The sequence below is a fragment of the Pinus tabuliformis genome, chromosome 7 (genome assembly GCF_031772625.1).
Source record: "Pinus tabuliformis cultivar Carrire ecotype Pingquan chromosome 7, CPIR1, whole genome shotgun sequence".
Lineage (NCBI taxonomy): Eukaryota > Viridiplantae > Streptophyta > Pinopsida > Pinales > Pinaceae > Pinus > Pinus tabuliformis.
The window spans coordinates 73,757,115-73,783,334 of NC_142293.1; the positions used below are offsets into that span (position 1 = coordinate 73,757,115).

General features: G+C 39.4%; 1 protein-coding gene across 2 annotated transcripts in view; it reads right to left on the reverse strand.

The window, feature by feature from the left end:
- LOC149245267 (oxygen-dependent coproporphyrinogen-III oxidase, chloroplastic-like) overlaps window positions 1-26,220 on the reverse strand; it is a 358,638-nt gene that overhangs the window by 110,618 nt on the left and 221,800 nt on the right. For both annotated transcript variants that reach the window (XM_089457735.1, XM_089457734.1), the window contains exons 2-4: window positions 10,738-10,813; window positions 10,425-10,519; window positions 9,367-9,450 (exon numbers count right to left, since the gene is read on the reverse strand). In XM_089457735.1, the coding sequence (XP_089313861.1) occupies window positions 9,367-9,450; window positions 10,425-10,519; window positions 10,738-10,813 (255 nt within the window). The remainder of the gene's footprint in view (window positions 1-9,366; window positions 9,451-10,424; window positions 10,520-10,737; window positions 10,814-26,220) is intronic.

Consider the following 26,220-nt stretch of genomic DNA (forward strand, 5'->3'; position numbering starts at 1 on the left):
TGTTGAATTATGTGTATGAAGATCACAAGAACATAAGACACAAGATGTAGGCACTCAGCCAAGGCAAAACCCCTATAAGGGGAAAACCTAAGTTGCACGAAACGCCGAAACGTTTCGTAGTTTCTGAAACGGGTACGTTAAGAAACATCACCTCCTAAAAAAGGAAATGTCAGCTGAAACGTCATATATGTATATATAAAAAATATATATATCTATAAATAAGTGAATAACATATTATCTTGAAAGAAAAAAGGGAATAAGACCCATAGATGACAATTTAAAAGGAAAAGCAAGTCTATATTAAGTCTAATAGATGATTACATGATGGTCGAGTTTCAACCAAGTTTCGGAGTTTCAAGTACACGTCTACGGCCCGAAACGCCAGGTTCTTTGACTTTCCGTGCAACATATGGGAAAACCCAAACACAAACTCTTCCTTTAGTAGGTTCAGATCAAAATGAGACACTTTTAGACTTCTTAGACCTAGACAAAGGCCTCCTCCAAACACCAAGTCAACCCTTCCCTACAACAGATGATCTTGACAAAATACTCCAAGTGACAGCTTCCCAATAGCAACTTCAGTCCAGAATTTCGCCCCCCCAGCAGCAAAACTTTGACCCCCAGCTTCAGATATTCGAACCTACAGTAGACACAAACTTTTGACCCCAATAATTGACCAGAAAACTTCGCACGTGTGAGAAAGATAACCCAAAACTCAATTTAGGTCTTCCCAACAAACTTCGTCCTTCTTCAAACTCTTCACTCTCTTTTTCTGCTTCTCTTTCTTGTACATCGAACTTGTTGAGTGAGTGAGTGAAATAGGTCGAATTTCCTCTCCTTATATAGTCTTTCTGCTGGGTCGAATTGCCCTAATGTAGCCCAACTTCTTGGGGACAAGGCCGACTTGGTGTGGAGGTAACAAATTACCTTTTTGACTCAAAAATAATTCTTTTTTTCATGATACAAAAGCCCAAGGAGGGTCTAATAAAAATGACAATGACTCTAATGACTCAAGACAAAACCTAGAAGCCTTCAATGGAGGCTTTGACCTAGAAAATATTGACCCAAGCATGAAACCCATGCTTTAATAAGTCATTTTCTTTAATAATAAGTTTTCTTTTTGACAAGTACAATTATGAAGACCGAAGCAAGTTACATTCTTCAATAGGAGGGAGCAATCGTAGATGCATGAATTACCAACTCGGCCTTTGTTTTTCCAACCCTCTTATGCCTTTTGCTTTTTCTTAATTCTTCTTTGTATTACTGCTTATAGCTCAAGGAATGAGAACTTGCTTTGCATTATGTATAGCAGTTGTTTACCCCCTTTAGGGTGTGGCAGTTATTGCCCATCAAGGGTTGGGACATGCAATGGTTCCTTTCCATTAATATGATAAGGCAACATTGGCCCAGGAACCAAGTGATGGCCATAATGAGTGAGGTAGAACTCATGCTTGGCTTTTGCCCACAGGCTAATATGAATGGTCCCGGCCATCTTTTGCATTTTGATTTTTGTTTTGTCTTTCTTATGACCATCATATGCTTTTTTGTTTCTTTCAGCTGCATTAACCTCCCAGAGTACATTTCCAGGCCCTACGTAGGTATGAGGATGTGTGGGTGAACTAATGGTCAAGTGAACCCAAAGAATGGAAAAAAGGGGCTTGTAATTGAAGATGGAAAGTGGTAAGTATGGAATAAGGAGAGATGGGGCTATGCTATCTCAATAATGGCTTCCCAAGTAGTGCCCCTCCTATACCCATTGGGCCATTAGGGGAAGTCCCATTGGGGACTAGGATAGAAAATTAACCCCCCATTTAAGGTGAGGGAATAAGATCACAGCCAAGACCCTTCTTTCTTCCAAGTTACCCCGAAATCCACATCAAAACGCTCAAATACAAACAAGCATAAGTACCTGATTGCAAAATGAATAAAGTACCTTTTGATTAGAACCTCAACCCCACCTTCCAACGTGTGATCTTGGAAAATGGGTGAGGAAACATATGACTAATGTAGGTGGCAGAGATATAAACGACAAATTGTCATCAGCAACTAGTGCCTCTTAGCGACTACCGGTCATCGACTTGAAGAGATTAATAAGATAAAAGTTTCTCCTAGGGGTCACCCACTTTTGGTGGGTAACAGGTACCTTGCCCTGAAATCTTTCCCACTCTGCAGCCACCACTTTTACACACACCTATGAACTGATGGGCTAACTTAGGATGTGTCACTTCCCTTTGGGGGCTGGAAACACCTAATAGGGTTATCCATCTTACCATCCCTGACATAAGGAGGCAACCTGCTTATAAGACTTGATCTAGTTAGACATTTGAAGGTGTGGTTTACGTGAAGTATTATTATGGTACAAGCATTAGGTATGGTCCACTATCCTGAATTTTTGAGTAAGGTTTTGTCAGGGGGTGCAATCACAGCACAAATGCCTTTGAAGAGGTGATTATCGCTCCATTCAGCAACACAACAATGGTCGTTTTACACATTTCAGGAGCATATATGACCTTTTTGATGCAGTGTTGCCCACCCAAAGCAGATCGTTGGGCTATATAATGATTCTACATGGTACTTGACACTCTTGAGTCTTAAGTACCCCCAAATGCTGAAATGTTGAACCATGAAGCTTGGTGTTGGACTTATAGACGATGTGCCAAGTGGACCCAAAACACCCCCAAACTAACATTGACACTATCTGATGGGTGTTGCTTATTTTGAAGCCCATATGATGATGGTTATCCTTGAGATGACAAGGGAGGGCTTGCACATCTCTATTTGGTCCCAACGCTTGAGTAGGTTGGTGCCATGTCACCCCTCTTGCCCTTTAGAGGGTGAAGTAGGGCACTATGGTGATGACATTTTAGAATGAAGTCACTTCCGAGACATGCCCATGGACATAGGACTACCTTTTTGGAGTATGGAGCACTCATTAGCCCCTTTGACACTTACTGGTGGCATTTAGAGCTCCTTTGGAGGATGACATCATAGTGGAGGCGGCCCATGGAAAGGTATGAGAACAGATTGGAGGCCCAAGAAAGGTGTAGCTTCATGAGCATGTGTAGAGATTAAATCTTCAGAGAAGGTTGAAGCTGAAATAGGGGTTCCACAGCGCTGCCAGTACACTTACAGCCATATTCCAGCAGTAGTATATCAAACCCTCACTCAAGGGTTTCCAAGTACTATTTGGTAACCATTAGTTAATAAATTTCTGGTCTAAAAACATAATTTCCAACTTGATTTCATTTATAATTTGCTTGCTGGAATTTTTTGGGTTTTGCACCCTATAAGGGTGTTGAACCCTTGCCCTTTACAGGTAACTTCCAGATCACTGGAAATTACATTTTCTACAAGAAAATTGATGTACTTGGGCTGTTATTAGTTCTTATTACTTGCTTCCCAGATTTACCCATTTATATAAAATTTTACACTCGTACATGGTTTAGACTAATGATTGGCTTGCTGTTTCTTCTGCATTCTAACTACATTTTGCAGGTCAAAAAGTGCTGGATTGCAACTCAGCTGTCAAATTCAGCCCTCTACCTAAGGTATTATAGTTTACAATCTTCATTTGGTAAGGGCATTCATCACTCTGTGCTACAATCGTTTTAGACAAGTTTTCCTCAAGTTAGAGTGAATCTTAATTTGCTGATCTGTGTACATAACTTATCCCCCTTTGGATTTGAACCTGTGATCTGAAAAGGAAATACATGTTTTTAATCATTATGCCTGCTCAAGCTGCACGCACTCAAATAGAACAAAATCAAGATGCCCATTCTAAATATGGCTAGAAACTAGCTTGAGAACTAATAAGAGTTTTAGATGTGACTTAAAAGAAATTTCTGATACTAAACAGGGACTTCATATGCAAATATAAACTTGCTCAACAAGAGCAGCAACAAAAGGATGATCACTTGAAGGATTGCTATGCTAAGATAGGATAATTCACTTCTGATAATTCATCAAATTAGTTGTTGGGTTTTTAGAAACTAACACAAGAAAAATCACTGATTAAGCATGCTAAGCTTTTTCTTTCTTATTTGAATGCTTAGAGGATCAATGATTTTGATATTATGTAGCTACTTGTTGTGGCATGTTTTTTTTTAACTCTAGATGCCATTTAGAGCCTTTTTGTTGACATATTTTGATTCAAAGATGGATTGCACTTATCACTATTTTGGTCATATGCATCCTTTGCATAGTTGTGTATAATGGTTTGGATTCATATTGATGCACATGAATTATATGTTCTTTTCAAAATTTGAATATTGTATGTATTTAATGGTTGGCCAATTTTTTGGTCCGGTTCTAATAACTTCTTGAGGATGTTGTGACCATTTTCCATCAAGGAAACAAGGTGAAATCTATTGTTTTCATTGCCATGATTCATCTCATGAGATACATTCAGTTTTGTTTTGATGTGACATTGTATCATCCTATCAGATCTTATGGCTCAAGAGAAATACCATATTTCAATATCGATATCTGATGTACCGCTTGACATCTTTGTTAGGCCCCTATAGTATATACTACTAGTGTAACCCCTTATTGTTATTAGTACAACCCCCTTATTATATTGTTGTACCCATGTAGTCCCCACATTGTTATTATTGTGCCCCATAGAAGCTCACTATTGTTATTATTGTGCCCTTACATTATTATTGTTATGTCGGCTCTAACTATATTATGACCCCTTAGACACCTATATATAGAAAGGAGGTATTTTCATTTGTATCATCTAAGAATTATTCATTTGTGTAATGTAAAGGAGGTTGCCCCCTCGAAGAGGCTTATTTCTAAGGCATTCATCTATCTTTTCTATCTTTTGTGAGCTGGTTTCATAACATTTGGAATCAATGCTTTGGATTCTAGGGTTTCGCTACTCCAAACAGGTCATCGTGGAATTTGCGCTATAACATTTTTCTCCGACGTTTCAGACGCTAAAAGAAAAACCCATTTGGGCCGAAATCGTTCTGAACCTCGGGTCTGAATTTCAGAGTTTTTCGCGCTATATTTGCAGAGATATGATCTGAGGAAGTTGGCCTTTTTGCAGACTCCCGAATTACATTCCAAACAGGTGACCTGGGGAAAATCCTCATAACTTTTGTTTTGAGCATTAGATTAAAATTTCGTAAGAAGTTACAGAAAGAGGACGGACTGCAGTTTCCTGTGTATATTTTTAGATCCGAAGGTCAAAACAATGACACGTGGAACTTCATACAAGTTCGCTCTTTTGAAAAGGTATATAATCGGGTCATCTTGGGAGATTGTGCATAACTCTTTCTTGGAGAATCTAAATTTGATCACATTGGTGGAATTGGAAAGAGGACGCAGAGTGCTACTGCAGGTCGCAATTTCAGAACTAGAAGAACCGAAATTACAGAATTATAGTCATTTCAAGATCGAACTCCTAAAATCAAGAAAAGGCGATATGAAGAAGTTTGATGGCAAAGATCCAGTAAATTGGATACTTCAGATGGAGCAATATTTTGATCTACATGGTGTACCACTATTCCAAAAGGTATGTATTGCATTTTCATATTTAGAACCAGATCAATTTTTATGGTATAAAGGGCTTTGTTCTCGTAAACAACTTGTTACGTGGTCAATTTTCACGGAGGAAATGATAGCACATTATGAGAATACAAAGAGCAACACCTTCTTTAGAGCAACACCACAACAATTGGAGAGAGAAAAAGGGCTTTGTTACAAAGTGGAAAGTAAAATTATGGAAACAAGGAAGTCTACCCCTCACAACTATAATAATGGAAGTGTTATTTCTCCTAGCCTTCCACAACATACAAGGGTTACCCCACAACAATTGGAAGAAAAAATAAAAAAAGGGCTTTGTTACAACTGTGATAGCAAATGCATTAAAGGTCATAAGTGTGCTGAGAAGAAATTATTTTACATAAAGTATGAAGAGGAGGAAGAAAAAGGTCAAGAAACATCAAAAGAAGAGGATATGCGCCAGGACCCAACCCCAGAGAAAGAAGAAATGAATCCGACCATATCTTGTAAAGCATTGGCAAAAATTACCACTCCTCAAACTCTCAAGATAGAAGGACATATCAAGAAGAAAAAGGTTCAAGTGAAAGATCACATTGAAAAAAAAAAAGAAATGAATCCAACCATATCTTGTAATGCATTAGCCAGAATTACCACTTCTCAAACTATCAAGATATAAGGACATATCAAGAAGAAAAATGTTCAAGAAGTGAAAGATCACATCGAGCATGAAGAAATGAATCCGACCATATCTTGTAAAGCATTGGAAGAAATTACCACTCCCAAAACTCTCAAGATAGAAGGATATATCAAGAAGAAGAAGGTTCAAACAATGAAATATCAGGAAAAAAAGTATCAAGAAACATCAAAAGAAAAGGATACTCACTAGGAACCAACCCCAGAGAAAGAAGAAATGAATCTGACCATATCTTGTAATACATTCGTCGGAATTACCACTCCTCAAACTGTAAAGATAGCAGGACATGTCAAGAAGACAAAAGGTAATAGTGTTGATTGATTCGAGTAGTACCCATAATTTTATTAATTGTAATATAGCCAAGGACTTGAATTGCTTCCTAGATCCAGCACCAGAGTGTCAAGTGACGGTTGTAAGTGGAGTAACCATAAATTGCTCTGGAAAGTGCCATAATATCAAGCTATCCATGGGAGAATATGTATTGAATAGCCCAATGTTTTCCGTTCCAATAGGTGGTGCCGATGTTGTACTAGGAGTCCAATGGCTACAATCCTTGGGTACAGTAGCTTTTAACTTTCAAGAACTTTTAATGAATTTTTCTTCAAAAGGAAAGGAAGTTGAATTAAGGGGTATCACAGGGAAACCATGAAAGATAATCAACTCTGACGGAATGAAAAAGCTTCTAAAGAAAGTACAACAAGGCGTAATTGCACAATTATTTTCGCTAACTGTTCGCACATCGAAATCATGTATTTCTCCAAATCTCCAAATAGTCTTGGACAATCATTCCAAGGTATTTGAGACTTCCAAAGGTCTCCCACGTATTCGTGGTCATGATCATGCTATTCATTTTATTCCAGGATGTGTTCTTCCAAACGTCAAGCCTTATAGATATTCATATGCCCAAAGGAGTGAAATTGAACATATGGTTGCAGAAATGGTAGAGGTTGGTACAATTATCCAACCAAATTTGATAAACAAAGGAAAGTATGAATGGAAGAACGGTGAAGCAGGGTGGGAACTCATTCAAAAGTTGCCGAATATCCCAATTCCAACGATATTGCCAGAATTTGACAAGGAATGAAAAATCATATTAGAACCTGAAGCATTTACAGAACCAAGAAGTCAACAGCTACAAAATCGATCAATTTCAAAGCATCTCATCAAGTGGAAGAACTTACTTGTTGAAGATTTCACATGGAAGGACAAGAATTTCATACAAAAGCATCAAGAACTACTCAAGCGTTGAGGACAACACATTATGAAGGAGAGGGGCATGATAGGCCCCTATACTACTAGTGTAACCCCTTATTGTTATTAGTACAACCCCCTTATTATATTGTTGTACCCATGTAGTCCCCATATTGTTATTATTGTGCCCCATAGAAGCCCACTATTGTTATTATTGTGCCCTTACATTATTATTGTTATGTCGGCTCTGACTATATTATGACCCCTTAGACTCCTATATATAGAAAGGAGGTCTTGTCATTTGTATCATCTAAGAATTATTCATTTGTGTAATGTAAAGGAGGCTGCCCCCTCGAAGAGGCTTATTTCTAAGGCGTTCATCTATCTTTTCTATCTTTTGTGAGCTGGTTTCATAACAATCTTATACGTCTTATATGTCAATTTTCTTTTCATATTTATGTAGCAATGTGTTTGTTTGATGTTGAATTTGCTTTAGAAATTAAAAAAATAAAAATAAAAGACTATTTTTTGTATTTTTTGAAGTTTCATGATAATTTCCTATATTTTCCCCATTATTGCCAATAATTTAAATTTCAGACCCTTGACGATAAATTGCCAATAATGATAAATGTAACATTGATAATTATTATCACATAATTTTAGTTTTGTATAAAATATTATGGTGGGTCAACATACATCTCTTCTCTCAGTGGAACAAACCTATGGAGGAATGGGTCAACCTGGGACACATCAACTAGAAACAATTTGTCAATTGGGTTTATCTAAGGTTGATTGGGAGGAATGATTGTTATCCTCCCCACCTAGGTTCAATTCCAGCAAGTGACATGTTGAACTCATATTGAGTATATTGTTGTATTGACTTCCAGCTTTGTTGTTGACCGGCCTTGTGCCCTAAAGATTCCAGGGTTCACCTTGGTTACCATCCGTGACATGAGGTGTAATACTCAAGGATTTTCCATGGGTTTTGTAACCTGGAAAAAAACAATCAAATAGAAGCAGTCATAAAAGTTGAAAAGTTAAACCAACTAATTTGTTGTTAGAGGTCTAACAGACATCTTTATATAAATTGCAATCTGGCAAATTGGGAATTTTGGGTCCAGTTTAAGTGCTCAATCTGGTACACAATTAAGTAACCTATTATGTGCATGACATGATGATTTTATAATATTAATGAATAGAGTTAATTATTTGGAAAAGTTACTGTCAATCCTTTCTTTGTTTATCTTCAGTGCTAAACAATTGTTTGTACAAACACGTGTTGCACACAATGCACTGCAAACTACAGAGTCCAGACTACAGGGTTAATTAACCTTTAGAATGCACTTGCAAGAAATCAGCATACAATTAATTTAAAATCCTCATCAACCAGCCCATAAAAAATTGCACCATGTGTTTGATGTTAGAGTACCACCATAACATTGTTATGTTGGACAACAGAAATCACCAATGTGGACATACATGAAGCAAAATGGACAGTGTAAGACTGTTTGGAAATGTTTTAGAACTGGTCAATGACCTACAATCCTAAAGAATGATGACATCTACAAAGCATGAGATATTTTATGTCAAATAGCCTGAACACTTGTAACTAAGGGGTGTAGATCAATCATCAAACACTAGGGCTTGAGTTTTGAAATACATATAGTTTCTTGTGTGGGATGTCTTTATTGTTATAGAGTTTATGATACAGTGTTTGGGAGCAGTAGTACTAATACTACTAAATCAGATCCCATTGAATCAATTAGGCATGGGTATAATCTTTGTTATGTTTTGCTTTCATGTGTCAATTTTTTAAATTGTTGTAACTGGCTTCAAAGGATGTTCCAGAACTTGTAGCCATCATTTCTTAGATTCTACTCCCTTGTAAAAGTAGGAAAAAGTCAATAAATCACAGCAACATACAAAAATGAACTATTAAGAAACCTATTGAAATAAAGGTTGAGGTGTACCTTAATAAAGAAGTAGTCATCACACCACTTCTTGAACCTTGGATAGAAAGATGGATCAAACTTATCGCATGCTTCCTTCTGAACCTGCATATAGAATAGAATACGTTAAAAATAACTGGGGAGGTAATTGTTTTGTTAAAAAAGGTTAAGGCCTTTCACGCAAGTTCAAAAATTGAGACTTGACTCACCAAGTCCAAAGGACCAATAGTGCCAAAATAGTGTCATTTATAGCAAGACTTGGAAGCAATTTCTAAGTTCGACCTTTAGACATTCTAAGTTTAAATTTTAAGCCTTCTATAAGGTTAGAGATGAAGTACACAACCTTGTGGAGAGAGCAATGAGTGCTTTGTGAACAACATTATACAACTAACTGGGCATGGAAGAGCTCAGCTGCCCTTGTAGGAAGAACATTGAGCAGAAATATTTTAGAAGCAACTCAAATGACAAAGAATGGTACAGTACCCATAGTACAAACTGAACACATGGATAGCCCATACACAGAAATTGTCTTAAACCCACCAATGCGACCATTAGCACGGCAGTATTTAACAGTAGAAGACCACAACAGTCTCTATACTATCATACAGGAAATGGATCCTAGATGCAGTGATCTGTAAAATAAGTATTGTAAGGTAGCTAAGAAAACCGATAGGATGTTATACGCCAAGCTTCAGATCAGAAATATGCTTGTTAATAGGACCAAAAACTAATCTTTCTGGTCCTACCACATGGATTCAAGCTTAAAGTGATAAAGAAATATTACAATATATTCAGAATGTTGGCCACTTTCATAAGCTGGCATGATATCTCTAACAAAGGTGCCATGTCAATAATGTAGCTAGGATTATGTAAGCATTGAGCAATATATTTGTTGGTGACTTTGTAAACATGATGCAACTGACTTGCATCTAAAAGTCTCGATCTCTCTCTTCTAAACTTGTAGTTTGATCTGAATTGTTATATAAGTTTGAAAAAAGTATTTTGAAGTTGATCTAATATATATTTACTATTTAGCTAAGTAGCAATGCAAAGGAATAGTCTAATCTTTATTCACTTACCATGTGGAAATGCTTGACATCCTCTTCAAACACATATGATGGAGTCAAATCAGTACCTCCACCAAACCACCATTGCCTAGGAGCTCCCTCCACATCTAAAGTACAAAATATCAAAAACAGGTTTTACAATGTTGCAAGCACATTCAATCTAACCAAAGCCTGCTCTCTCCTAAATTTTCAATTGAGATGATAATAAATTGTAAAGCCTGGCTAACTCAATATCAGTAATGGTGAAATCATGTCCAAAATAGTGTATTAGCCAAAGTAATATTTGCTATTTAAGACATCAATGATGCAGCTTGAAATGGAATACCTTTTGGAGCATCAGTTTCGAAGTAACGATAATTGAAATGCACAGTAGGAGCAAAAGGATTTTTAGGATGCATGACCTGCAAATCAAAAGAAACAAACAAAACACTTAACTACGATTTCTTTCATTCACATATGTTTTCCTTCACAGGTTGAAGACATCCAAATAATAAGGCCATGCGACAAAGTTTCAACACAACAGCAGATTATTTTGTTATGTAATACATTAGGTTGATCTGATTACCAATATTTCCAACGTTTTATGTGACGGCTTTACCTAGGACTGAACAAATAAAGGAAGGAAAAACTTAAAAGCAACAGCGCTTTTTTGTGTGCATAAATGAAGTTGAACAAAAGAAGTTGATGGGACTGCAAACTTTAATGACAACCATCGAGACATTGTTACAAAGTATGAAAGGTGCATGAGGTACAAGATGGCAGAAAAATCAAAGGATTAAAAGGAACAGCCTCAAAATACAGATCAATTATAATTCCAATCTCGCCTTACTTAAGCTACATGAGTGTGTGTGTGTCAAAAGTTAAAGAAAAACATTGCAAAGCAGAGCTATTGCCAATGCATCTTTAAGACCTATCACACATCTTTAAGACCTTCAGGCTTCTGCTAGTAAGATAGTGCAACTGTGCAACTGAACTTATAAAAGGATAGACCAGCAAAATGCAAAGATTGTAAGTGCACATTGATCACTAAATAGTCTACTTTATGTTAATTTATGGTATGTTCTATGCTTAAGAGAAATTTACTTCAAATGTTCATATAAGCCCAATGTCAATTTCCAGTATAGCAATCACATTAACATGATAGTAAAACGCTGATAGAACATAAATGAAAACAACAGAAGACAAGCCAAGACAAGAGACACAAGATGTGGCACCAGCTAGGGACAAACCCCAATGCGGGGAAACCCTTTGATCAATTCTTCTATATTCTTCAATAATTCAGCAGAGAGAGAGAGATAGTACAATATCACAAATCTGTGATTTACAACAGCAGTAATGAAACCCTTGAACAGCAATGACAAGGCTGATCAATCAGCTCCAAATGTCCTCAAGACAACCTAGGAGAACTCGGCCTCCAACAGCATTAAATAGCAGCCCAAAACAGTCCTCAAAACATGGTCCAAACAGCAGTGAATATATCAGCTCCTGCAGTCAGCCCTAACCAATCAACTCTGTCCCAAAACAGTGGTCCAACAGAGGTCAACAAGGCTGATCTGAACTGTGGCTAGCAAGAAAGAGCCTCCCCACGCAAATCCACGGTCAAGGGAGCCTATACACTGATCAATGCAGTCCTCTAGCTCCCAAAACGAAGTTGTTGTACCTTCATGCGTCCTCCTACAGCTGCCGCCCTAACTGCATCCTCTTTATTCTTCCCACATGAGAGAGTGTTATAGCACCATTTACCACTCTTGGTATATGTGATGCTTTGTTTATGGCCTAGGGCAACCCCTCCTTCCAGACTTGGTCCAAATATATAAAAAACAATGTTTTATTCCCTGTACGCTACTTTGCCCTGAGATAAAAGTGTGTACACGCGGGTCAGTCAATACCCAACCCACGCATATCTATTAAAACACTTGAAAAATTAAATTTCCTTAATTTGGGCGGAGTTCACCGGTTTTACTTGTTGATTACCTCCTATTGACTGTGGCCCAACTGTTTCCCAACTAAAAAACTAATTATAAACCTCTATGGGAAGGCCTTAAGGAGAGGAGAGGAGATAGAGTTATTATACTGAGATTATCCCTGACTGAGTCTCATGAATCCCTGTGCCTCATGCACTTCCCCAAGCTTCAGGAAACCCTTGTTTCCTTGATTATAGATATCCTTTCTTTTGCTTAAGATATCATGGTGTTGGTGATGGAAGAAGATTGTTGAAGGTTGGGATAGAACGAATCTGGAGGACGGTTCCGCTTGGAGCCAAAAAAAGACTCAGGTGAATTCTCTCCATGTTATTTATAGCTTACTGCAATAGAAGAAATGTTGTCTTGTTTCCAAAATTAACTATCTCTATGCATCAAACTATGTTTTAATTCATATATGAATGTCGTTTTGATGTATGATCAATCATTTGTTTATATGATATAAAGTCAATTCCATGAATATTCTTTACTCCTATACTGCTATGTATGTTCAAATTGAATGACTTTCAGGTCTGAAGAACATCGGGAGTTGCAAAGGGTCTGAACCCTACAGGACCTACTCGAATGAAGGAAATCTGGGTACGGTCACTCTTACGTAGTTTGATAATATAAGCATCTTGCCTGAGTTGTTTGAGTATTTCTTGTTGTAGTATGCTTCTGCTTTGTTGGGGTTCTAACCCAAAGCCCTAGGGTGCTTACACCCAAAACAGAATTGGTGACTCCACTAGGGATAACAATCTTGTTATTCCTGGTTTGGGTTGTTCATTCTCAATCAAGGCTCGGTGTTTGGTTTGCTTGTGGTTATAGTGTTATTTGGTCTACTAGAGTCCCAGGGCTTAAGTCTGATCTTTTGGATCAGACTTTGTTTTTATTTTTTCTTGCAACGCTTTGTATACGCCCTTTACTTTGTTTACAATACCATATATATGCTTGCTTCTGTAAAGTGAACTCGCGTATACGCGAGTTTCCTGTGTCAGGAGTGCGTGTGCACGCCTCTGTGTTTGAACACAGTCGCGTATGCAAATTTTTTGCATTGTTTTTTCAAATCTTTCAGCCCAGATAGATTTGTTGCCTGGTCTTTTCAGTCTCTGTGTGGTCAATTGTTATCTGAAGAATTTAATTATTCTGCAAGCTTATTGTTTCGAAGTCTCTTCCTCATTGAAAAGATTTGGCCTAGGTTTGCTTCTTTAGCGAGTTTGTAATTTGTGTTTTGGCACACAAGACTTCGTCTTGAAGTTCTTGATTGTTCTGGTCCTCCAAAACACGAGATTGTTTTCAGTTTCAGTGTCAAGCCCGGATTTCAAATCTACTTTCTTTGCTCTCCTTTGTTTTGTGGCCTCATAGCTTTTCTTGCTTTTTGAAAGTCTTTTTGACGAATTTGGAAGTATTTCTTTCCTGGCTTCTTGGTCAATTTGTCAAACTCTTTGCTGCTATTTGGGTCGTTTTGTACAAGTTGAAGTCTTTTTGCTCAAGTTTTCGTTCATTTTCGAGTTTGTAACTTGCAAAGACTCCTTGTGCTCTTTTTTCGAACTTTTGAGTTTTAGTAGCATTTTGGTGATTTCAAAAAGTTGTTTTGGTTGCTTTTTTAAAAAAGAAAAGATCTCAAAAAACTTTGTTTTTCTTTTTCTTTTGCCAAGTTTGGTTTATGGTTTCTTTTTGTTGTTGAAAGTGAATTGCGATCTTTTACAATTTGTCCTTCTTGTTTGGAGAAAATTTTGTGTTCAAAATTTGTATGCTCTTCAGTACTTAAGTTGGCTTATTGTTAGTTATAAACAATTACTTTTGCTTTTTGAGTGTTATTTAGGATCTTACATCTCCATTATATCTTGCATTAGGGTAGTTTGCATTGTTAAAGCATTCACAGTCTTTTAGTTTTTGGGTGTGTGAAGTGTGTTTCAATAAAAGAAGAGAAAAAGTACTTTGCTTTGTAGAAGTTTTGTAGAACCCGTATAGAGATCTCTTTCCATCGAAGAAAAAATGACTGCATTCATATAGTTAGTTTTTCATTGATTTATGTTGCGTCATACAAATATCATTGGTTTCACTCCCATCTTTACCCTTGACTTAAAGAACAGCCATTAAAATCAAGCGATTAATTGAAATAAACTAGAACTTTTATGTTGTCATCAGAATACACCAACAAGTTTAGGTTCATTAGGGCCTTGGATTAGGCGAGTGGAGAGTTAACTCTCCAAGGTCGCTCAAAATTACAAAACATAGAAGTTTGATTAACGAGCAAAATCCAATAGCGTTAGGGAGACCGAGAAAGCTCTGTAACTAAGAATAAAGCACGAGGGAGAGTGAAGATAAGGACGAGAGATATCCCCTCTCTTACTTGTCGAACCCTGCCTCACAACTGTTGCGCCCGGTTTCTGATACGAGTTGGTGACCATAGTTCCCTATCCTAGGGATCACACAGGTGGCTGCTAAGGGGAATCCCGTGGCACCTGAGGCTGACGTTGTATCACGTTCAGCAGTACTTCTGGAGGGTACCCTTGCGAAGCTTGGGTGCTTGCATCGACAAAGGTTGTTGTCTGGAGGTCAGCGTAACTGCCTCTGATACCTTCGCTAATAGGTCTCAAGCGTAATTACACCATTCTATTTTCGGAAAGCCCTTGTTATTAACTTTCTTGTATTTTGGCGTCCGGTCCTATTCACCCGGAGCAAAAATACTCGAGAGTTGTTTGATTGTTGATATCTTTAGGGACTTTTTAGTGAGTGTTCTTTGCTCCTAATTAGCCTAGCTTTATAATTTTTTGAGTCTTTAAGTAGATCTTTTAAATAATTCAAAGTGGTTGATCGACCATCTCGACGGTCTAGGAGACTTCGTGGGTTATCACCTACGAGTCTTGAGCCTTCTCCTAGAAGGCGTAGGAGCGATTTTGCCAGTGGTTTTCAACCAGTGGCAGCAGGCGCATCGGAGATTGATCCTCCGCTTGGGGTCATTAATTCACAAGATAGACCTGGCACCAGTAGAGAGTTAGAGAGGAACACACTAGTTCTTTCTCGAGTACCTTTTCAATCGGAAGATAATATCAAAGTTGAAGAGCTGCAGAGTCGGTTGCGGCTCCAAATTATCCTCTTCCTCCTGATCATCCAGACGTTCTATTGTACGTCGAAACCCCGACTCATAGGCCTTCGAGCCCAGGTTTACACCCATCTATTCCTTCGATGACCACTGCTGGAAGCATGGCATCTACGACGAGTGTTGAGAGTATGCAGACTCCCATATTTGTACAAGGAGGAGGAACTATTTCCATCCCTTCTATTACTCCTAGCACGGCTATATTTGGGTCTACTTCCATTCCGTCAACGAGTGGAAGTTCTCAGGCTACTGCATCCGGTTTTGGATTTATCCCTTATGGAATGCCATCTCACGAGATTCCTTCAATTCCTTTGAACATACCATTGACCGCCTCCACATCCATGATGAGTGGATCGGCTTCTTTTCAAGGTTTCCCATTTGGAAGTGGTCATATACCACACTCCAATCCAACAGTAGGGTCAATGCCTTTTTCCTTTACAGGTCAAGGTAATAACCCATTCCAGAGTTGGACAAACCCTGCGGTTAGTGGGATAGGAGCTGGGAATCAATTTTATTCCAGCCAACAAGGGAATGTGTCGTATTCTTCAGTTAATTCGTTTCAGAATTTTCCACCCTTTGCTAACGCATGGAATCCTTATCAGGGGCTATCAACTCCTTTTAACACTTCATTAGGGGGTAACTTCACTGGTTACGGAGGATTTTCGGCAGGAGTTGGTCAAACTCTGAATTTTGCTGGACCACAAGGAGCACCTTTTGGTTCAATAGGCTCTACGAGTTACTTCGGGCAACCTGGTGTTTTTCAAAATCCAGGTCATTCTTTTTAGACCTTTGGGAACCCCGCCCGCACTGGATGGAATTCCCAAGGTCTGCCATGACTCCCTTTTCTGGCCACGCTGAACTTGCCAGACTTAACTAAATTGACAAATGATCCGATTCGGTACAATCCGGCTTAGCCTCCGATCCAACTAAACTTCCCTCGGATATCTCAAAATTCGAATGGAAGAGTGCTCATCCAACTCCCTGATAGATGATTCGATCAGGTTGAGGTTATTTCAGCGCACCCTAACCAGAAATGCGGCCAAATGGTATATAGAGTTGCCAGGGGGCACCTATACTTCTTTTTGTGATTTGGCTAATGTCTTTTTGAACCATTTTCAGTTGCCTATCCGATATGAAGCCGGAACTGAACTTCTGGCTAACTTTCAGCAAGACACCGCAACTCACATTTCGGATCACATCCAGGAATGGAGGAGGAGGAAAAGGCTTATCAAAGCTGAAATCCCGCCAGATTTCCTTCTCAAATGGTTTCTCAAATCATTACAACCTGAGATCTCAAAGGATGTGTCTCTCTCCAGTGTTTATACGGAAGAGCAGGCCATTTTCAGAGCCCAGCAATTGGAACTGATATATTCTCAGTCTGGGGTTCTTCAGAAAATTCTACCTGATGCTCCTAGATTTAAGGTCGATTTAGCTAAACCAAAACCAAGTCCCCATGCCGATGGTATCGTCGGATCAATTGATGTTAACGCGATGAAACTTTTGAATCAATTACAGCAATTGTCTCTACAAACTGCTTCTTCTACCCAGGCAGCACCATCTGTACCTAAGCCTTCCCAACCTATCTCTATAAATGTCGTCTAGACCACTAATAACCCCAAAGGAAATCAACAATCCGATGGGAAGAGGAAGGGACGAGGTAAGAAGAAGAACCAAGAAGGAAAAGGCAATGCAAACAAACCCAGCAATGATGCCGGAGAGGGTAGGAAAGAGTCCAAGAAAAAGGTAAAATTTCCATGCAAGTTATGCAATGGAGATCATCTAACTCACCTCTGCCCTAAGATGCAAGACGCTCAGCGCTTATTAGTGCAGCAAGGGTCCTCTAGCTCCCAAGTTGTTATGACTAACCCCTTTCCCCAAGGGCAACAATTACTTGCTGGCGCGAATTCTAATGCTGGTACCTCCGCCGAGGGCAACCAAGAAGGGGAAAATTCGTCAAATGTTTATATGATGAGCTCTCATATCGACGTCGCTACACGAGCACGCGATTATGGTGAATCAGAAACATCTAAGGCTAAATTTGTTCCCGAAGCCACAGAACCACTTCATATTGAGCGGCCCTCTGTTGAGTCTATACCTCGGATACCGAAAGGCTCTACAAAGCGCTCGACTATTAACCCTAATGCTATGGCAGCCCAGAACTACTCAATTGTAGAAGATTTGGCTCAAAGTCCTTGTGCTATGTCAGCATTGGAGGTACTCTAGTCGTGCCTTGCTCAAAGAAGTGCTTTGCTTTCGGCAATCGGCACAGTAGACCCAGAGAATTCTTTAGTGCTCACTTTTCATATGTTGAATGTCAGAAAGAGACTTCCTCACCATATGGCTTTCCAAATAAAGTCCACATACCGAAAGACCAATATTTTTCAGATTGTTATATATGAGGGAGCTTCCACATGCGTGATGTCTATGTCATGTTGGAAGGCTATTAGATCACCTTCAGTTGTTCCTTCACCAACTCTTTTGACGACATTTGATGGACATTCTCATAGGCCACACGGGATTATCCTGGCCTTTCCTATCTGTGTTGGGGGAAAGGTAATGAATATTGAAGTAGAAATCGTCGATGAGAACCTGAATTATAACCTCCTCTTAAGCAGGAATTGGATTTACAAGATGGATGCCATAGTTTCATCATTATTCCGTATCCTCTGTTTTCCTCATGAAAGGAGGATTGTTAGAGTTGATCAGTTAGATTATTATCCAGGCGACTCTCACGCAACTTCGGATTCTACCGTTCTATTGGTGGACAATCCCCGTCAACCTATTGAGAATTTAGGAGTTGGGATGTACTCTTCGTTAATGGGTATGTTTGACCTCCCTGCTCCTACAGCTAGAATTAATGCGATTTCATCCTCTAGGGGACCTTCTCAGAAAGAGTTCTTTCGAACTCGTTATTATTCGGACCCTCGGCCCTTACCTTCATCTACCAACACATTAGATGGAGGACAGGTAGGTGGAATGGCATTTCCCATGTCTGCAGCGGAACTCACTTATCAATCTATCGTTAACTCTGCAAACAACAATCCCACTCCTTTTTCACAAGACGAGTTAGATGGCGATGTGGCTCCGGCTTGGACCCTCGATTCTGCTTTAGCTCTGGATTTCTTGGATACAGTCTTACCATCTAAAGAAGAAATTTTGGAAGCAATGATGGGTGTGGATCAACCATGGGAGGATTTACATCATCGTTCATATTTTCTCCCTCCATTGCGCGAAGTTGAATCTAGTTTGTCCAATCTGTTTACTAGTGATGTTTATACAATTTCAAACCCTTTAGCTCCAGCACAATTTTTTGCCGAAGGTAACATGTCGGTTATCTCACGAACTGTACCTATGAACATCTCTAGGAATCCTAACGTAATTGAAAATGTCTTCATCGGAGCTGACTGTTCCCCTGAAGAAATTCAAATCTACACCGATCTCTTCAAAGAATTTCGAGATGTGTTCGCTTGGTCTTATGAGGAAATGCCTGGAATTGATCCATCTATAGTCCAACATGAGATCAAGACATACGAAAACGCCAAACCTATTCGTCAAAAACTTCGACCGGTCAATCCTCAGAAAGCGGCAACTATTAAAGCTGAAGTTGAAAAGTTGCTTAAGGCGGGTTTCATATACCCCATTCCTCTAACTAAGTGGGTTTCCAACCCAGTCTCGGTAGATAAGAAGCAAGGAATGATCCGAGTATGTATCGACTTTAGGGATTTAAATAAAGCTTGTCCAAAAGACAATTACCCCACGCCTTTTATTGATCAAATTGTTGATGAATGTGCGAGTAATGAAATTTTTTCGTTCATGGACGGATTCTTTGGTTACAATCAAATTACTATCTGTCCAAAGGATCAGCACAAGACAGCCTTTATTTGTCCTTGGGGCATGTTTGCATACAAGAAGATGCCTTTTGGCCTTAAAAATGTTGGAGCTACTTTTCAGCGGGCCATGTCTTATGCTTTCCACGACATCAAACATGTTATCGAAGCATACTTGGATGACTTAGTTGCTCGTTCTCGCAAGAGAATTGATCATCCCAGGCACCTTCGGTTAGTCTTTGAGAGATGTCGTTTTTATAAAATCCGGTTGAATCTGAATAAGTGTGTTTTTGCGGTCACATCCGGTCGGCTATTAGGATTCATTGTATCGACTGAAGGGATTCGAGTTGATCCTTTCAAGGTTGAGGCAATAATTCAGTTGCCTCCCTCGTCTTCCATTCGTCAACTTCAAAGTCTCCAAGGAAAGGCAAATTTCTTAAGGAGATTTATAGCAAATTACGCCGAGATTACCAAAGGATTTATGCGTTTGCTTAAGAAAGGAGTTCCATTTTTATGGGACGATTTCGCGCAACGATCTTTTGATGCTTTGAAAAAAGCATTAACCTCTACTCCATTATTGAGTCCACCAGATTATGGTAGAGATTTCCTTTTGTATCTCGCTGCGGCAGAATCAACCATCGGTATGGTTCTGGTTCAAGAGGATGATGCTCTTAGTGAGCATGTAATCTACTACTTGAGTCAAGGCTTAGTAGGACCTGAGCTATGCTATTCTCCCATCGAGAAATTGGCCTTAGCGGTTGTCCATGTTGTTCAGCGGCTTCGTCATTACATTCTGCTTCGCAAAACATTTGTCTTAGTGGCTGTCAATCCTTTTTAGTTTGTCCTCAGTAGGCGAGTGATTGGGGGCAAGTATAATCAATGGATTGTTATTTTGCAAGAGTTCGATCTCGAATTCTTGTCAACTAAATCTAAGAAGTCATTAGTTTTTGCAGAATTGATTTCGGAGCTGCCTTGTGAGGAAGCTATTGTTTATGAGGAAAATTTTCCCGACGAACATTTATTCCTCATTTCTTCACAGGATCCCTAGTACGGAGATATCATTATATATCTCCAGACTTCAAAGTTTCCACCTACTTTCTCCAAAGATGAGCGTCAAAAGTTATGTCACCTTGCCAAAAACTATGTTATTATTGGTGATACATTATATCGCAAAGGGGTTGACTCAATCCTTAGGCGTTGCTTAACTTTGGAAGAAGTCAAGTTAGTACTTAATGATTGCCATAGTGGAGCTTGTGGCAGTCATCTATCAGGGCTTGCAACAACCCAGAAAATTTTGCGAGCAGGCTACTTTTGGCCTTCAATTTTCAAAGACTATATTGAAGCGGTCAAACATTGCCATCCTTGTCAAGTTTATACTCAGAAAATGCACGCGCATCCAACTCCACTTTTTCCTGTTATCATTGTCGGTCCATTTACGAAGTGGGGCATTGATTTTACCACTTGTAATATGCCTTCGACAGGAAATCATAAGTACATCATCGTGGTTGTAGACTACTTTACGAAGTGGGCTGAGGCCATGCCTACTTTCAAAAACGATAATGAGACAACAACCTTGTTTCTCTTCAACCAGGGTATTTCATAATTTGGTGTCCCAAGAGAGATTGTCACTGACCATGGCAGTCACTTCCAAAATCAACTGATGACCGAATTGGCTCTCAAGTTGGGCTTCGGGCAAGAGCATTCATCTCCATATTATCCTTAGGCCAATGGGCAGGTTGAAGCCGTGAATAAGTCCCTTGAGATCATCCTGCAAAGGACAATTGATAAAACTCGATCCAATTGGCACATCATGTTGTATCTGACACTTTGGGCATACCAAACCTCAATTAAGATTGCCACTGGTTTTACTCCTTTACAGCTAGTTTACGAGTTGGAATCTATCTTCCCTATTGAATGTGAAATTTCGTCCCTTAAGCTAGCTGTAGAACTTCTTTCAGAGACATCTAGTCTCGAAGAACGTCTTGCTCATTTGGAACATCTTGATGAGCAATGTCGAGATGCAGCCATAATAAACGAAGCCCATAAGAAGAGGATTAAAACTCAATATGATAAAGTTGTCCGTCCTCGGGTTTTTCTGAAGGCGACCTTGTCTTAGTCTATGACCAAGACAAAGACGCCCTGAGGGTAGGCAAGTTCAAATTTGTGATATGGTCCCTTTATAGTCAAACGTGTTTTGAAAAAAGGGGCTTATGAATTAATTGACTTTGAAGGGAACAAGCTGGCGAAGCCCAGAAATGGGCTCTACCTTAAGAAGTATTTTGCTTAGGCTTCGGCCAAGCAATTGCTTGTTTGTATATATTGTATCTTTGTACATATCTGTCTGGCATTTTGTGATATCGATATTTTTTGATCTGCTTTGGCAGGTATTGATGGACGATTCGATATATTTCGGATTCGTCGATGGTGCAAGTAGGCACACTTGAAATCTTGCTTCCGCGGCTTGGGTGATTTATTATCCATCTGGCCAGTTGATGGTGTCAAGGGGAGTATGTATTGGCCCTGCTTCGAACAACATTGTCGAATATACTGTCGTTCTTAATTTACTATCCGAAGCAATATCTTATGGGATTGATTCGTTGGTAGTTTATCTAGACTCACAACTGGTGGTGTCGCAGTTAAATAACACTTATCGGGTTCGCGATCCTTATTTATATCGCCAATTTTTTAGAGTGAGAGTGTTGCAACGATCATTTATTTATATCACATATGTTCACATTCCACGATCTAAGAATCCATTAGCCGACTCCATTGCTAATCAAACATTAGATTGGCACATTAATCATTCATCAAATTAAATAACATAATTAAAAAAATAAAAATAAATAAATAAAAAACGAATATGTATATATATCATAAAATCGCCTGTATATAGATGGAGTGTTCAAAAATAATATACAAAATTCGGACAGGATGCCCTCAAAATTTTGGCTTATGCCCATAATCATGTCCAGTCATACATAGATCTATCTATCGAGCTGGCTCAGGATGAGCGGCTAAAAAGTTAACCACCGCATTGGCTACACGACGAAGTATCTGGACCCAGTCCCATGGTACCTCTACCACACAACGCTGCATCTCCTCAGGCAGATCCTCTACAACTATCATAGGTCCCTGGTGAGTTAGTCTCACCAAGTTTCTCTAAACAGCATAAAGGACTATCTATGTCTCAGTTTCCGCCTCTTCGGCCCCTCTTCCGCGACGCCTGTGCCTCGAAAATCCACCAAGTCTCACTGGACCCACATTTGGAACATGGTCATTATATTTTGTCAGTATTTTGTCTCATCAAAAATATTTTTGAAGTTCATTTCATATTAAAGAATCCAAAAAATTTAAAAAAACTCACAAAAACTTAAAAATTGTTAACTATGTCTCCCCATGCTGCATTTGGTGGTAACGCTAAGTCTGGATCTCCTCGGAAATCCATGCTGGCATATGGGTAGTCATCGACCGCGATGATCTATTGATCCCACCAAGTGAAAAACTCATCATCAAAGGTCGTTCTGGGCACGTCACCGCCCCCAAGGCGCTTCATCAGGTCCGCCCATCTACCCATTCGTGGATCTCTAGGGCTGCTGATGGACACTAACATTTTGGGACGTAGCCTAGGTACCTTCTCGAAGAAAAATGAACACAAGATGGTTCCATATCCAAAATTCTTCGTTTGACCCTTCTATATAGAGGTCAATTGACTCTTCATGTTAGTCAGAAGAGGCGTGCACCAGTCAAATACTGTGGTAAGACATTCCACTGCCAGGCTCATAGATACTTGTGACGCCCGAGGCAGGGAATCTAACCCATTTCCCTGTGCAATGGTAAATAGCAAAATCCTCAAGGATAGACTTTCCACATGTTTGATTGGAATTTGACTCCCAATCTTCTCTGGATGTCCAAGACAATATATATGGACATAGTCTTCCACCGAAAGACTACCTCTCGTCCTGCCTGTCGAGTGCACGACCTCCCCTCGTCGGGAGAGACCACTGATAAAATAGATATCTTCAACCTCAATTCGTAGAGGCATCTAGTCAATCATGAAAGCATCGTCCTCTGCACTCCAGTAGTGGATCAAAAGTTCTAGCAAGCGCGTATTGGCTTTCATATTTGGCATTTTGAAGAATTTGAGTAAGCCACAGCCTCTCAGAGCATCCAATGCATTTTGATCATTCATTACCTCATTATCTATGGTGGTATGCTCTCTTTCCCTCGAAGTGATAGTCATCCTGCAAAAATATTGAAGTTTCAACCGTTAATTTATATGTTAAAACCAATGTTGTTAAAAGCGCGAGCGAGATTAAATCGGCGTGGGGAACAAAGCGGAAAAAATCAGAAAAATCGGGAAAAAAGTGGAAAAAAGCGGGAAAAAAGCGTTTGGCACAAAAATATTCATTTTTTTTTTCATTTTTTTTCAATTTTTTTAATATCTAAACCATCTACAACATAAAATAAATACATTGACACATAAATATGATAAAAAAACTAATATATAAGATGTTTAATATCATTTCTAGCGCTAAAATCACACATAACATTGAATCATGTCCGGAATAGTAAGTCCTGACTCCTGAGGACTTGAGTCCCAACTCAGCCTCAAAATATCAACAAAAAATATGATAATGTATCTCATCATGTCATAATGTCATATACAATAAAATGAAAGTCTAATCCTATTGATTTCCTCTGCCCCTCTTGCGAGAAAATGTCACTGCTTTCCCTTTCCCTCTAGATGTAGATGCTGGTGCCTGTGCTGGTGGAAATGGCAGTGGAGTCTGACGTGCTCTAGAAGCTGAAGAAGTAGAAGTAGCAGCTACAGGAGGTAGACGGAGACCACGTCCTCTACTGGTGGTAGTGGTAGCCCGGGTAGGCGGTGTCACCTCCTCCTCCTCCTCCTCCTCCTCCTCCTCCACCTGCTCCTCCTCCTGCTCCTGCTCCTGCTCCTCCTCCCCCTCCTCCTCCCCCTCATCCTGCACTAACCAATCATCAGTGGGATCCATGAGAGGCCTCTCGGCCTCAACCCTCCATTCAACAGTGGTGTCAATCCCATCCAATGAGATGGCATCCATATCAGGTGTCCTCTCTAGTTGCCTCACCCACAATCGAAGATTGTAGTAGACATAGACCATGTCATTAAGTCTATGGGACTCCACAACCTGTACAAAGTTCATGAAATAATAATTAATAATTAATATTATAAAAAAAAATATTGTTTAATGAATTCAAAAATTTATTTGAAAATTTGCAATATTTTAAATGTTTAAGTGTTAACCTATTGCGCTTCTTGTTGTGTATTTTTTCAAATACACTCCAATTGCGCTCACATCCTGAGGAGCTGCATGTTTGGCTGAGGATGCATACGGCAAGCTTTTGCAAAAGGGGTACTCTGCCACCATACATCTTCCACCATGCGTCTACAACAAAATTACAAATAAAATTTTAAATAAACATAAGAAAAAAATGGAATTTGAAGAGACAATGAAATTTGAAACAAAGTTACAAAGTACAAACTAAAAAATACCTGGCATTTTAATCGTCCTATCAATGATAGCCATCTCAAAGCCAAATGTGCCACCTGCCATCTTATATGTCTCAATTTGTTTAGAGATCTCTATACGTTGTTCTGGAGATCGCACCATCTTCTGGACACAGGATAAGAATCCATCCATGATCTCAGCATCAAAATAAAACCCACATGCATAAGAAAATGCAGGGTTCAGGAAAAGCCCAGCAGCATGAATGGGACGATGGAGTGTGTTGTTCCATCGCTCATCAATCACTTCCCATAGAAGGAGTTGTTTCTGAAACCCATCATCTCCCTTATCATCATAGTAGGACCGAATGGCTTCTTTGGCCCTGTCCATGGCTTCATACAAATAGCCCATTGCGGGCTTCTCACCATCAACCAACCGAAGAACCTTTACCAAAGGTTCAGTAACGGCGCACACCTCCTGCACTTCCGCCCAGAAGTCTTCCTGGTATGAAACTAGTCTGCATACGGCCTCTCCTTCTGGTTTGCGGCTCATTGACGAAGCATGCCACTCCTCTGAAAGAAACATTCTCTTCAAATCCCACATAGAATTCAAGAGGGATTGAAGAGATATGAAACTCGTCGCAAACCGTCTAATGGCAGGGCGCACCAACTCTTTGTTGTTGGTGCATTTTCTCATCAAGCTAAGCACAAATGTATGATTGTAAATAAATTTTGTGATGCTTTTTGATGAGTCAACAATATCTTTGACAAAGGGAATTTTCCCTATGTCCTCTAACATCAAATCAATACAATGGGCAGCACAAGGTGTCCAAAATAAAGTAGGATGCCTGTCCATAAGCATTCTACCAGCAACAACATAATTTGCAGCATTGTCCGTTATGACTTGGACAACATTTTCTGCACCCACCTCCAAAATAAACACATCCAGCAAATCACATAAAGTTCTTGCATCTTTGATTTGATGAGTTGCATCAATAGATTTGATAAACATAGTCCCCTTGGGACAACTAACCAAGAAGTTTATAAGGGTTCTCCCCTTTTGGTCAGTCCAACCATCTGACATAACAGTGCATCCTGTTTGTGCCCATGATGCCCTAAAATCCTCCAATCTTTGGGTGAAGTCACGCTTTTCATCTTGAAGAATTCGGCCTCTGAAATCATGATAAGAAGGGATTTTGTACCCCGGGCCAACACTGGCAATAGCATCAACAGCAGGTTGGAAAAATGGATTATTCCTTACAATGCTGAAAGGAATATCACTCCAAAGGAGAAATTTTGCCATCAACCTATCAGCTTGTTCTTTTTCAGTTCTTTTTAGCATTGAACCGATAGTTGGTTGTGAACCAGGTGTGGTTCGAGGAACAAAAAATGATGATGCAGCTACCAGATTGACTGACGCTGCAGTAGA